This window comes from Lycium barbarum, chromosome 12 (genome assembly GCF_019175385.1).
Source record: "Lycium barbarum isolate Lr01 chromosome 12, ASM1917538v2, whole genome shotgun sequence".
Taxonomy (NCBI): Eukaryota; Viridiplantae; Streptophyta; class Magnoliopsida; order Solanales; family Solanaceae; genus Lycium; species Lycium barbarum.
In genome coordinates, this window is record NC_083348.1 from 66,262,611 (window position 1) to 66,277,914 (window position 15,304).

A 15,304-nucleotide genomic window follows, 5' to 3' on the forward strand; every position below is an offset into this window, starting at 1 on the left:
GACGGCTCTCTACGAATGTGTATTGACTATAGGCAATTGAACAAGGTGACGATAAAGAACAGATATCCTCTTCCACGGATTGATGACCTATTCGATCAATTGCAAGGCGCCAAGTGGTTTTCCAAAATAGATTTGAGATCGGGCTACCATCAAGTGAGAGTTAGAGAAGCGGATATTCCTAAAACGGCCTTCAGAACGAGATATGGCCACTATGAATTTCGAGTGATGTCATTCGGGTTGACTAATGCTCCGGCTGTATTTATGAATTTGATGAACAACATATTCAGGCCTCTCTTGGATCTATTTGTGATTGTATTTATCGATGATATTCTGGTGTATTCTCGCACGGAATCGGAACATGCAGATCATTTAAGAATTGTTCTTGGCATTCTTCGAGCCCGGGAATTATATGCAAAATTTTCAAAGTGTGAGTTCTGGCTGAATTCGGTAACATTTCTGGGCCATGTTATTTCAGGTGATGGCATCCGAGTCGACACTCAAAAAATCGAAGCTGTGAAGACTTGGCCAAGGCCTACGACGCCCACAGAAGTTCGTAGCTTTCTGCGTTTGGCAGGCTATTATAGAAGGTTTGTAGAGGGCTTTTCATCTATTTCAGCCCCACTGACGAAGTTAACCCAGAAATCAGCTAAGTTCCAATGGAGTGATGCTTGCGAACGTAGTTTCCAAGAGTTGAAAAACAGGTTGACCTCAGCTCCAGTCTTAACACTTCCAGAAGGGTCAGATGGTTATGTTGTGTATTGTGACGCTTCGGGTGTCGGATTAGGATGTGTATTGATGCAGCATGGTAAGGTTATTGCATATGCTTCGCGACAATTGCGGAAACATGAAAAGAATTATCCAACTCATGATCTCGAATTGGCTGCGGTCATTCATGCCTTAAAAATGTGGAGACATTATTTGTACATAGTACATGTTGATATCTATACAGATCACAAAAGTCTTCAGTACATTTTCAAGCAAAAGGAGTTGAACTTGCGACAGAGGCGGTGGCTAGAATTATTAAAAGATTATGATGTTGACATTCTATACCACCCCGGGAAAGCAAATGTAGTAGCCGATGCACTTAGCCGCCGGTCTATGGGCAGTTTATGCGAAGTCCCTCCGGAAAGGAAGGAGATGGTTCAAGAACTTCACCGATTGGCTAACCTTGGAGTGCGTGTAATCGATTCGGGTGATACAGGGATTCGTATCAATGATTCCACAATTTCATCCTTGGATATAGAAGTGAAAGAACGGCAGTATGAAGATCCTCAGTTATGTCGTCATAGAGACACATCTCATGGAAAGGAAAAGTCTCCGTTCGAAGTTTCTATGGATGGGATTCTTAGATACCGCGGCAGGTTATGTGTGCCGAATGTGGCGGGTCTGCGCCGACGAATTTTAGAAGAAGCGCATTGTTCCCGGTATTCTATTCACCCAGGTGCGACCAAAATGTATTGTGATCTCTAGATGATGTATTGGTGGGATGGTATGAAGAGAGACATAGCAGAATTTATGGCACAATGTCCAAATTGCCGACAAGTGAAAGTTGAGCATCAGAAGCCGGGAGGTTTATTGCAAGCTATAGAAATACCTACTTGGAAATGCGAAGTGATCAACATGGATTTCATCGTGGGATTACCTCGCTCTCGTGGTAAATATGATTCTATATGGGTGATCGTGGATAGATTGACAAAAGCAGCCCATTTTCTCCCAGTTAGAACCACGTACTCGGCTGAGGACTACGCAAGGTTGTATCTTAAAGAAATCGTGCGACTCCATGGTATTCCATTGTCTATTATCACAGATAGAGGAGCACAATTTACAGCTAAGTTTTGGAAGTCTTTTCAAGAAGGTTTGGGCACGCAAGTGAAATTTAGCACAGCATTTCATCCACAGACTGATGGGCAGGCTGAGCGTACCATTCAAACCTTAGAAGATATGCTACGGGCGAGTGTGTTGGATTTTGGTGGTAGCTGGGATGATCACTTACCCCTCATTGAGTTCGCATATAACAATAGCTACCATTCTAGTATACAAATGGCTCCGTATGAAGCGCTATATGGAAGGAAATGTAGATCTCCAATCGGATGGTTCTAAATAGGAGAAGCACAATTAGTGGGCCCTGAATTGATCCAACAAGCAATATAAAAGGTCAAGGTTATTCGAGATCGGTTGTTGACATCCCAAAGTCGCCAAAAGTCCTATGCGGACAACCGCCGACGAGACTTGGAGTTTCAGATTAATGATTGGGTGTTCTTGAAAGTGTCGCCAATGAAAGGGGTGATGAGATTTGGTAAGAAAGGGAAACTAAGCCCTAGATACATCGGGCCCTACAAAATCACCCGCAAGGTGGGACAGGTAGCGTATGAATTGGAACTGCTTTCGGAGCTCGAATCGGTTCATCTAGTCTTTCGTGTTTCGATGCTCCGCAAGTGTGTGGGAGATCCCACAAGGATTGTCCCGATGGATGATGTGCAAATAACGGAAAAGCTAACTTATGAAGAGGTGCCTATTGCCATCTTAGATAGGCAAGTGCGAAAGCTTCGAAACAAAGAGGTAGCTTCAGTTAAGGTCCTGTGGCGGAACAACAATCGGGAAGAAATGACTTGGGAAGCGGAAGAGAGTATGAAGTCTAAGTATCCGCACTTATTCCAACCCTCAGGAGGAATCCAAGACGAAACGCCAATGAGATAAGGTACGTATACTTTAATTTTTATGTTTTTGGTCGTGTGTGGCCATAGATATGTTGTCATTGTTATGTAGCCCTGTGAGGCGATGATATTGTTATACCCCATTTTAACCTGGTTGAAGCGGAGTACAACATATTGGAGATTCCTATATTGCTTTATTTTAAGGAGTCGCCACCTAATTGATTTTACGGTGAATTAGGACACCTAATTATTAACTAAGGTAAAACTAATTAAACCTCCGTTAATAGCCTGCTTAATCAGTGTGATTCTAGGTAAGGGTTCTATACTATCCTAAAGGGAAGGGGTTAGGCATCCTTTAGAATCCGTTAACTTACGGTTATCCGACCAAACTTAGATTAATTAATTAGATTGAATAAGATGCTTAAAGCTTAAAAAAAAAGGCTAAGAAATGTTGCTAAGGTTTATAAAATATCAGAATGTTGCTTAAGATAAGTTTTAAGTAAAATATAATAATTTATATGAAAAGATTTTAAATGCTATTTAAAACTTATAGGAGTTGATATGGCTTTAAGTAAAAAATGTTGTTTAGAATGAGATTTGTAGAAAAATACAATAATTTACATAAAAGGAAGCTTCAAATGCCATTTAAGATAAACTTATAAATGTTGCTAACGCTTTAAATAAGAAGGCTATTAAAAATAAGACTAGCACTTTATATTAAAGGAAATCTTAGAATGCTATTTGAAGTAAAATTTATAATAATTACTAATAACTTAAAAGGAAGCAGCATAATAAAATGAGATTTACAAAATAGGATAATTTAACATATAAGTAAAGAAGATGCGAATTTATTGCAATGTTTAATAAATATTTAAACGAACCAAGCAATGAGGTATTAGTTGACTTTAAGTTTTAGGAGTGTGAGTAAAAATACAAGAACAACTAATAGATTCCTTTTTATTTTTTTTTATTTTTTGTCTTTATCAACTATGCTTAATTAAGAATATACATGATTCACTAAAACTTAAAAAAATTATTAAAAATATGTCCGAATTTTGTTTGCATATTAATGATGTTTTGAAATCAAGACAATGCGAATGCGACTCCTTTAATTCAAAAATATGAATTTTATACTATCAATTATTCTATAAGTGACTATTATGGATACTATAAATAACTTTAATATGAAAAGGAGAAACATGGAATTTATGGAATCGATTGTTAGTCCCTTTTAAACTAACTACCCATTACTACGATTAAATCTACTAATTCGTTAGGATTTATCTAAGTTAATAAGACAAGGTTAGTTGTAAAAAATAAAAAATACACAACAATAAAATAAGGGAGAGGGAGAAGGAAAAGATAGAATGGATCTGGCCCATCTAAGGCCCCACTGCTGGAACTATGCACAAGATTGGGCTTAGGCCCAGTTTGGCTTGCTGCGACCCATGGCTGCTATTGGGCTTGGGCCCAGGATTTAGCTTATTATTTTCTTGGCTGCGGATAGGGCTGATTTGCAGATGACTCGGCAGATTTCGTTGGGCTTTTAGCCCAACTCAGAATATGGAAGAACAAACGAGTCTCTCGGACTCGTATACGATGATCATGCATAAAAACGAAAGAAAAGGATTAGTATGGGTCTAGATAATTATTAAGGCAAAGTTCATAACTCAAAGTAAGAACTGGGAATATTATCCCATCACAGTAAGGAAATTAAATTTAACTTGGCCAAGACAAACACAGTAAGGAAATTTCAAGTATACACAAAGAAGAATTGTATATACAAAGTATAGGTTCCTATTTACACTAAAGTTTATACGGAGCATGCATACCTCGTATATTTCAAGTGTATTCCCACAATAACATCTCAAATATTCAGTGTAAAACTTTGACAGAATTCTAATGTTGATTCAGAGATGAAGCAGATTAAACTCAAGCTCCCCTTTGACACATTTTTAAATTTATGACACTAGACCAACAGTAGAACCAAGCAGCATAAACCTTATAACTTGGCATAAGATGATTCAGGAAATATACAGAGGCTTTGGACATTATTCAGTTAAGCCATATATCATTTTTTATCTCCAAAGATTCAATTCGGGTCCAGTTAACATGATGTTCATTTTTTATCCTCAAATATATTTCAGAGACAGAATTTGGTTCTAACAAAACACAGTACAGAGGAGACCATCCAATGCCTTAAAATATGAGTCATAAATGGGTAAGCTTAGGCATGAACAAGTGTGATCCTTTGCCTACAATCAATCACTAATAGAAGTTGGTTCAAGATCAAGGAGGTGGTTTGGTATATCAGTCTTGTTGCAAACAAAGATACTTAAGAACTAGTTCAATATGCATTTTAGAACAGGAAGTTAAGTCTAACATTCTATATGAACAACCATCACAAACAATCAAACTGCCTTTAGACACATATCAATCATGCTTAACAAATTTTATCCATCTAAACCAAATGTAGTTTCACTAAACAACACAGCAGTAGGTCACACAGAATCAATTTAGAGAATAGACAAGGACATGATGATTCTCAGTACACAGATTTTAAAGGCATATAGGCATATCATTAGTTTAACCTTAGGCATTTAATCCACAGAGATTTCAGTTATGCATAAGCAAAAAAAACCTGACATTTTGGTGAAGAAAGTGATTCAAGAGAAAACAGACTAGTATTTGATCATAAGATGTTTAAACCTCTTAGTATCCCTTCCCTTCTTATCACATTATCAAAACACAACTAACATGGGCTAAACAATACTATAACAAGGCTGCACTAGGTATTTAAGAGGGGCAAATGAACAGGGATCAGATCAACATAAAAAAAAACTGAACATTATTACATGAGGGTTAATCTGATCAAGCTTGGTTAGGACAATATGCAAGCAAAATTCATTGGAAAAACCGACAATATAAGAGCATTCTTTAATATAGGCCAAGCCAATCTAAATCAACATATGAAGGCATATTAAACAAACTAGGCTAAAGTTAAGTGAAACTGAACCAAGATAAACACATATTCTATTACTTGAACTAACATAGCACATGAGCACATTTAGCATTAAATGGAACCAGCACATAAACATATAATACGGAACATAAACAACTAAGAAACTGAATTAAAATGCAGAAAAAGTAAAAAAGGCGTGAGGGCTATAACACATAAGTTGTACACTACTGAATTAACCTAACATACTAAATCATGTTTAACTATTAAGCAGAATTGAAACAGAGGCATTCTTATCCAATCATACTAGCACGTAAACATGCTTTAATCACAAGAACCGCAAACTGAACTAACATGATAACATGCTAGATCATACAAACGATAGACCAAACTAGTACATAATAGCTAAGAAACTAGAAAAAATGCAAAATAAAAGAGAGGAAAAGGAATTAACGGACTGACTTCATAAAAATTAACAGATTGACCAACTATTTGAACAAATGGCAAATGACCAAAACTAATTAGGTGTCCCCATATGAACTGATATCAACATCAAACAAATTAATTAATCTAACCGTAGTCGACAACTTACGGCTTAACGACAAAAAATCAGACCTAAAGCAGATTTATCGGTACTAATCCTAGACTAATCCAAACAATCATAACCCAATATTAAACATACGGACACAAACGTTGAATTGAAGGCATTCTACTAAAAGGAGGAAAGTTTACCTTCTTCGGGTACAGCGAAGTGAGGCGAAGGTTTCGATCTAACCTCGAACACTTTGAAATTCGAACTTGCGTATGCTCGGATTCGAACGAATACCCACAGCAAAAGCAGAACAGGATCTAATATTTTGTGACGATATCGAGCAAATTAAAAACTGATGTTTTAAAGGGGAACTGGAACAATTAAAGACTTGTATTTTCAAGGGAAATTTGGTGATTCAAGAACTTTGATTCTTAGGGGGTTTCTGCGATTCCAAGGCTTTTTCCAAAAAAAAAAAAAAAAAAACCTCCCCGATAATTCCTCTGTTTTTTCTCCTCCCCTTTCAGTGAAACTTGAAACGAGTATTTATAGGAAAGACTAGGGTTTGCTAAAGAGAAAGAGTGTGAGGAGAGAGAGAAGCGGGGGGACAACGTGAAGTGGGGGACAGCGGGGAACAGGGAGAGAACGGCGGTGGTGGGGATGGGATGATGATGAGAGAGGGAGAAGGGAGAGGAAGAAGAGGAGAAGGGAGCGGCGGGCGAAAGGGGAAAAGAGAAATGAAGGGAAACCCAGGTTTCCCTTATTTTGAACGACGATGGGTCGGACCCGGTCCTTTGTGGACTGGGTCAAATTTTGGACCGGGTATTAAAAGAATAGGCTAGTGAATTAGAACATGGACTGGCCTAAAAATTGGAATCAAAATATGGGTTGGTCAAAAAATATTTATGAGTTGATTGGACTCTGATTTGGGTTCCGATAAATCAAAATACTGACTGAGCGCAAGAAATAGTTTGGCTTCTAAATTTGAATAAAAGACCCATTTTAATTAACAATATATTGAGTGCGACAAAATATTACCAAAAATACAAAATATGTAATTATTAGGGCTCAGGTAATAAAATTATATGATATTGTAATAGCCGTGCAATAATATTTTAAACAACGAATAACGCCATCCTTTAATTGTGCAAAAATAAAGGCGATGGGTATGCAACAGTTGGTAAAAATGCTGAAACGTAAAATAATAATACTAATAATAAATAAAAGTAACAAATAGCGGTAATAATAATGCTAATAATAATAATAGTACTAATAATAATAATGATAAATAATAATAATGATGATAATGGTAATAATAAGAATAATAATATTTAATAATAATTAATAATAATAATAATAAATTATTAATAATAATAATGATAATAATTAATAATAATGGTAATAACGGTAGTAGTGACGTCAGCAAAGATAAAGACAGGATAATGAAATGCCGGTATTAATAAAAGCTAATAATTATAGTAAAAAAATTATGCAGATAATTATTGTTTTTTGGCAGTCGTCAAAATATTGGAAGCGAAAAAAATGGGTATTTCGAGGGGACAGGCGGGACAAAATTGGGTGTCAACAGATATTATGGGTTGTTGTGACAGGTTAGTAGTGCCATATTACAGGGGAAACTCTGGCGAAATTTTCATAGAATCCCGAGTATTTTAACATTCGAGGACGAATGTTCCCAAGGGGGGGGGGGGGGGGGGGAGAATGTTACACCCCGGAAAATTTCCGTTCGTGCACAGTGAATTGATTGACGAAGAGCAGTTACGAGTATCGAATTAATGATGTCTTAATGACATATTAGAGAAGAATTATAATGTCCCTTATATTGGTAATGAAGTGTCAAGTAAGTTTCAAGAAGGACCCATAAGCCAAGTATGGGCATAGGCCATCCAAAAGGGGTGAGTTAAGGAACCATTTTCGGGTGATCTGGTTTGGAGGGACCAAAACGCTACTATAAAGTTGGAATTTGGGAAAAACACCACAGGATGAAAATTGTAGATAATTGCAATAGATTTCCAACCATAGGTCGTGGGCCCTCACAGCATAACGGGATCAAAGGTTATGGCCATTCTACGACAGACTGTTTTGGGGCGAAATATCACTCTCTGACACACTTTGCGACACAACATGCGGCTCGCATGTACGACATGCGGTTCCGCAGTTCAACCGCAAAGTGTGCCAGTGAGAGTTGGTCAGCTGGCAAGCTTTGCGACCCAAGATGCGTTCTGCATGTCATGCTTTGCGTCTCGCAAAGTGTGCCGCATGTCGTGACGGTCCAGAATTTTCTGGACCACTTTAAATATACCCAACTCGTCCAAAATCATATTTTTCCTTCATTTTTGGTCAAGAAAACCTCTAGAACCTTCTCTAACACTCATCCACAAGAGAACTCAAGGGAAATCCGTGATCAATAACACCAAATCCATGAACCCAAGTGTATGAAACCTAACCCAAGTGCATCTAATTCAAGAAAATCCAAAAGAGAGGAGATAGGGTTTTGGTGCTAGAAGGGAAAAACTCCACTCAAGGCTTGTTCAACCATCATCCAAGGTAAGTTTCATGACCATTACATGTTGTTTAAGGTATTGGAAGGTTAAGGTACTCGACTTGTAGAGAAGCATAGCAAATGGGTTATTCAAGAGTGAATAGTGTCATGTTTGAATAGTAGTTGAATTGAATCATGAATGTTAGGGTGTTGTGAATATGAATACGTTACAAATAACTTGTAGACCATGAGGTAAGTGTGATACGTGGGAAAATACGATAGCGAACCTATAACCATAAATGTGAAGAAATTGGAGAGAAATGGTGGATTTTGCCTAAAGTATATGAATGATGATTGTTGCTTGCGATATTGTGAGTTGTGTTGTAGATGTTGGGAGTTGATATAAAATACGGGAAAAGTAGTACAAACAAAGGAAGTGCTGCCCAATTTTCTCTAGAATTAGTAGTGCGTTCTTATGGTTGGTTGACTAATGTTAGTACGAATCCTCTTTTGAAGGCAGGGGCGCGACATTGAAGGAGAATAAGCGAACGCTAGATTGCTTAAACGAGAAAGGTATGTGAGGCTTAACTCTTCTTCCTAAAGGCATGAGTCCTTCAAGTTTTCCATAATCCTCCTATAAGATGAAGTTTAGGAGTCCTTCTATATATGGAGTCACCTATGAGCATGATAATGATGATGATGAGCTAGACTATAGAGATTCGAGAAACTATGACACGATGTTCCTACAATGCTAATGATGCTATTATTGTTAACACTCGCCTTATGTTTTACTTCCTTCAAGGCGAGGCATGATACTCATAAAGGTCCATAATACACTCGGGGGTTCACGACCTTACGTCACCCCGACATAGTGTGGTTGTCTTAAAGCCTAATGTATGCCCCTAATGCTAATGTATGCTATGATGATAAGATAATGAATAATGATAACATGATGTTGTGATGATAAGATTTCCACCGTGCCTATATTGCTGGGCATGTCACCGCTAATGCGGGCTGCTATGTTTACACGGCGCCTAGAGGGTCGGGCACGATCACCACTAGTGGGCGGCACATGAGGGTTACCCGGACGCGGGTGACGATACAGATTATGATGTGATGATGTATATGGCGATGTACGCGATGATGTATGGGATGAGATAATATGTATACTATGATTGTATAAAATGTGATATAAGTAAGTAATGCATTTACCTATGACACTTGTGCAGGTTATGTCCTTGTCTCATGACGCATGATCTTTCCATTATGTTTGTTTATTTCATTCCTGCCTTACATGCTCAGTACAATATTCGTACTGACGCCCTTTTTCCTTGGACGTTGTGTTCATGCCCACAGGTAGATAGGGATGAGACCTTGCTCCGGATTCTTAGAGGCCACTAGCTGACTGAAGGCACTCCATTGTCCCGGAGGTGCCTATGATGCTTATTTTGTGTACAATTGTAGATCTCATCTCTTAGAGGCTCGTAGATACTCAATGTGGATCATGTGGTCGCATGGTGCGGTTTTTGTGTAAATGTATAAATACCCATATCTTATTTTGCTAGCCTAAGGGCTCATGTGTATAAAACGTTTTGTCTCTAAATGGAAATGAGTTTTTATTATAACTTGAGCATGAAATCAATAAATGATTATTGAATGAATCTAAGAGGTAATATTACGAGCGGTGCTCGGTGGTTAGTCCCGGGTACCCGTCGCGGCCCCTAGCTGGGTCGTGACAAACAACATTTCACCTATAACAACAATAACCAACTTTATAGTAGTGCGCTCTTTGTAAAATTACCCCCATATAACAACTATCTTCTTTTTTTGGTAATATAATAATTAACCATCTTTATAAAAATAGAATATCTATGATTACCAATAATAAGAGTGGAAATTTTGACCAAATATTTGATCATTTAATACACTATTTATGACAAAAAAATATCATATGAATATATATATATATATATATATATATATATATATATATATTCATCATTAAACGATTTTCTTCGTTATACAAAGAGTGATTAAGCCTAGAATTTGATAATTAAAAATGAAAATTAGATTTTATGCATCATTTTTGCCTATAACAGCGAAGTATTATTTAAATGTCAATGCTGTTATAGGTGTATAACAGTCATTCTCTATAACAGCTGAAAATTTTCGGACCCAACCATGTTGTTATAGAGAGGTTTGACTGTACTATAATTGCATAGAAAAATTGTTAATCTATGTAACAAATTTACCTATAGAGAAAAGAAATATTATTTCGCGAGATGAAAAAAGTGAAAATTACTACTCAATGTAGATAAGTTAATGACGTTCTATAATGAAATAAATGAGCAGAATAAGAAACTTTAATTTCATTATTAGAAAAACTATAATATCTATTTGCACAAGTGGAAATAACATAGAGGGATAACTTTATAAACATATTTAATGCAGGTAATGCAAAAAATAATTTAGGTATTTCATAACCAATTCTTAAAATGTTTTCTATTTATATTATAAATTAAATTTAAAATTATAATTATAATTTAAAAAATATTTCACTAGTGACAATTATAACAAAAAGACGTTTTGTCATTATACATAACAGACTGAATACTGTCTAAGAGTTTTAGGTCCCTTTCAAGTGTCAAAATACAATTTTTTATGTGAATAATTAATTTCAATAATAGTGTATACCTTTTATAATATAAGTTAATGGCGTTCTATAATAATAATAATGTAAATAACAAAATACAATACAAGTTAATTACGCTTTATACTGGCACTTTCTAGAAGATACATTTTTCACTGAAAATAATATATATTTTCCTATAGGTAAATTTGTTACATAAATTAAGAAATATATATCATGATTTTAAAGAAGTAAAAATACAAACGATGCTAAATATTGTGATTATTGAAAAATTGTATGTTGACACTTGAAAGGGACCTTAAAACTCTTGGACAATTTTCATTCTGTTATTTATATTAACAACATGTCTTTTTGTTATTATTTTCATTAGTGAAATATTTTCTAAATTATAATTTAAAAATTAATTTAAACATAAATAGAAAACCTTTTAGGAATTTTTTTAATAAAATTCCTAAATTATTTTTTGCATTACCTGCATTAAATATGCTTATAAAGCTATCCCTCTTTGTTATTCTCACTTAATTTTTTTTTAAGTAAATTTTGCCCAACGGGCTTTTTATTAAAAATGATTATTCACAAAATCTGGCCCAAAAAACAGGTCCAGTCCAAAAAAACAAAAAACAAAGGAAAAGAAATAGAAAAAAGAAAAAAGAAAAAAGAAATAAAGGAGACAAGAACGGACTACCTTTCCCAACTTAGGAAAGTAGCCGTCTCTCTCCCATTTTGCCCTAAATTGTCGCTGTTGCTCCTCTTCCTCTCTGATGCAAACCAAAAGATTTTGGTATCCATATGTTATTCTCACTTAAGCAAATAGATATCAGAGTTTTTTCTAATATTAAAATTAAAGTTTCTTAGAGCCTGTTTAGATGTGCTTATGTCTATAAGTTGTTTACAACTTATAAGCTAAAAAAAATAAGCTGGGTAGTCTAACTTATTTTTTTTGGCTTATAAGCTGTTTTCAGCTTATAAGCTACTTTAGATAAGCTAAGTCAAATTGGCCCAATTATTTTTTTGAGCTTATTTTAAGTACAAAATGGCTTTAAGCTGGCCAGCCAAACATTAAAAAAAATTTTAAACAGCTTATAAGCAACTTATAAGTCAATCCAAACGGGCTCTTATTCTGCTCATTTCATTATAGAACGTTATTAACTTATCTACTCAACTGGAGTAGTATTTTTCACTTTTTTCATCTCGCATAATAACATTTATTTCTCTATAGGTAAATTTATTACATAGATTAACAATTTTTTCTATAGAATGACTGAAGGTACTTTGCTACAACCAATTAAATACACTAGTAATTAAAACTTTTGTTGTCTAATTAATTCATGTAATTAAGTTAGCAGGTGTTTGCACATGATTTGATTGAGACTTAAAAATATTAATTTGATAAATACATACTCCCTTCATTTCAAAATATTTGTCTTACTTTTTTTTAGTGGATTTCAAAATGAACGTCTTTTTCCTTTTTTGGCAACTCTTTAGTTTCAATATTCCACATGGTATGTCTAAGATTATAAAATTAAAAAGCATTTTGGTACATTCTACACATCTTTAATTTAAGATTATAAAATTTAATTTTTTTTTTACTTTCTTAAACTTTATGTCAAATCAAAACCAGTCGAATATTTTAAAACAAAGAAAGTACTTATTTATAATAATACTCATATTTTATTCATGACCAATTGGCTCCTCAATCTTTAAATGGGCCCTCAATGAAATTGACAGAGACTTAAGAATTCGTCATATCAAATTTGATCCAACACATTCGCAATTTTTGTTGGAAATTCCTTTTTTCATAACTTAATACTCTTATGCGTTACTTACTTTTTATAAAAAAAGGTAGCTAACGGCAACTGAGTGAGCCGTCAATTGATACATAACGCAAAAAAAAAAAAAAAAACTGCTTTAAAGGTACTATCGTGACACTTTTTTTTTGTCCAATACTTTGGTCTATTTGGTTTTTTTGAAGTCATTTAGGTTCGGGATTCTCTTTTAATACTGAAACCCAGTACTAGAGCAATGGATCCCACTCGAGTCTTGGGCTTTTTCAGCATGGCATGTATAATAAAGAAACATTTATTTTTTTTTGTGCGGAGTGCCTTCAAATGCACTGGTATTTAATTTTTGACCCTCAAATTGTTGGTCTTTAATTTTTTGCCTTCGCATAAAACTCTTAGGTATTCGGATTCGAAACCCCGCTCAGTCAAAAATTTTAAAAAAAAATCGCCAGGTAGAACTTGGATTTGCAAGCAGAATTCTACCTTAAGACAGAGTTTTGCAGGCAAACTATACCCGATGGGCCAGAGTTTGTTGGCAACCTCTGCCTAGCGATTTTTTTTAAATTTTCGCCTGAGCAGGGTTCAAATCCGAAACATTAAAATTTTAGACGAGGGGCAAAAGTTAAATACTTTCATTTTGATAGATAAAAATTAAATACCACCCCAAAATAAGGCATTACTGTGAACTGCCCATAAAGAAGGGATTGTCTGAAGTGGGCTTCAGCTCTATAAGGATTGTCTTAAAGGAGCGGTTGGGGGGGGGGGGGGGGGTGTTCATTTGCACTTTTGTCCCTATTTTGTGCTGATCTTTAACATTTTCCCCTCAAGAAGAATATTTTTTTTGCGTGGCATAAGTTTATATTTTCGCAACATAATACCCATAAGTTATGTTCCGCGCTCTTAAAAAACTGATGCCTTACCAAACATAAGATCGACTTTAAAGGACAAAAATTAAAGAGCAGCTCATTTGAAGGGAAAACCGTGCAATTTCTTCGCGTTGGGATTAAAGCTAAGCCGCCTAAAAAAATGACTTTCATATAGATATACTAATACAAATAAGGAATTTTTACAGCCCATAACTACCTCTAAGACTTATTTATTAGTAATAACTACCTTTTTAAAAAAATTATATTTGGTAGCTTAATTATTTATCAAATTACCATCTATAACTTGTTTTTGTAACTGCAGTGTATTTCCCTAAAAATAAGTACCTCTCTCCTACTTACCCATAATCTTTTTTTTTTTTCAAATATTTTTCTCTCACCTATCAAATCTATTTTCTCGCTCACCCCTCTTTCTCTCTCCATTCCATCTCCTAGTCTTTTAAATTGATTTTCTCCCTCACCCCTCTTTCTCTCTCTATTGGCGCACACAGAGATTATGGAAGTAGAATTCTCTTCACAAGCAGACTCCAAGACGTGGCTTCACAAGTTAATCGCGATGGCGCTCAACTCCTTCGATTCCTCTCAAAAAGAAGAATGTTGGGAATTGCTCCGGTTGAAGATATTCCCAAAAGAAGGTTTTCCTTTGGAAGAACTAATTGAAATTGGATACATAATTGCAGAAAAGTGTCAAGGCCTTCCTCTTTTTGTTGTTCTAGTTGCTGGACTTCTATCAAAGATAGAAAGATCTAGAGATTGTTGGGAAAAGTTTGAGGTAAATTTGAGTTCAAAACAGTTGATGGACATAGTAGATATGAGCTATTAGAATTTATATCCACTCAAGTCATCCCACCCCTCTAACTAGTCCAATTGAAAGTCTTTATCTTCGGATAACGTCTTTTTTGTAGCAATCTGAGATGACTCGCTTCTTTTCCGTGAGAACACCATTGATGAGAGTTGTGGAGCTTCATGCTGAGTTGTGGAGCTTCATGCCCACCAAGTGTTTGATAAAATGTTTCAATATATTTCAGTGTATTTCTGTGTATTAACAAACAATATATTTAATTTTCAGTATATTATTTCGCTGTATTTCAATGTATTTATCTTTTTTTGGTGTAAATATAGTGAATTATCCAAATATAGAGTTGATTTTTACTACACTTTGTTTTCACAACTTTTGTATTTCACTGTATTTCAATGTATTTCTGCATTTTGTATATCTAATTTATGAAACAGTTTCTGATATATTTCATTGTATTCCATTGTATATGTGCATACTATAACTTTATATTTCTTAAACAATTAACCATATTTCATTATATTTCAATGTATATTTTTCAGTGATAAAAG

The 15,304-nt window shown here is 35.1% G+C and overlaps 1 protein-coding gene across 1 annotated transcript; it reads left to right on the plus strand.

Moving 5' to 3' along the window:
- The first annotated feature begins 14,453 nt into the window (after nt 1-14,453).
- On the plus strand, nt 14,454-14,780 carry LOC132624366 (putative late blight resistance protein homolog R1A-3). Its single transcript, XM_060339159.1, has one exon. It carries the CDS (start codon nt 14,454-14,456, stop codon nt 14,778-14,780), a length of 327 nt encoding a protein of 108 aa, XP_060195142.1.
- The last annotated feature ends 524 nt before the right edge of the window (nt 14,781-15,304 follow it).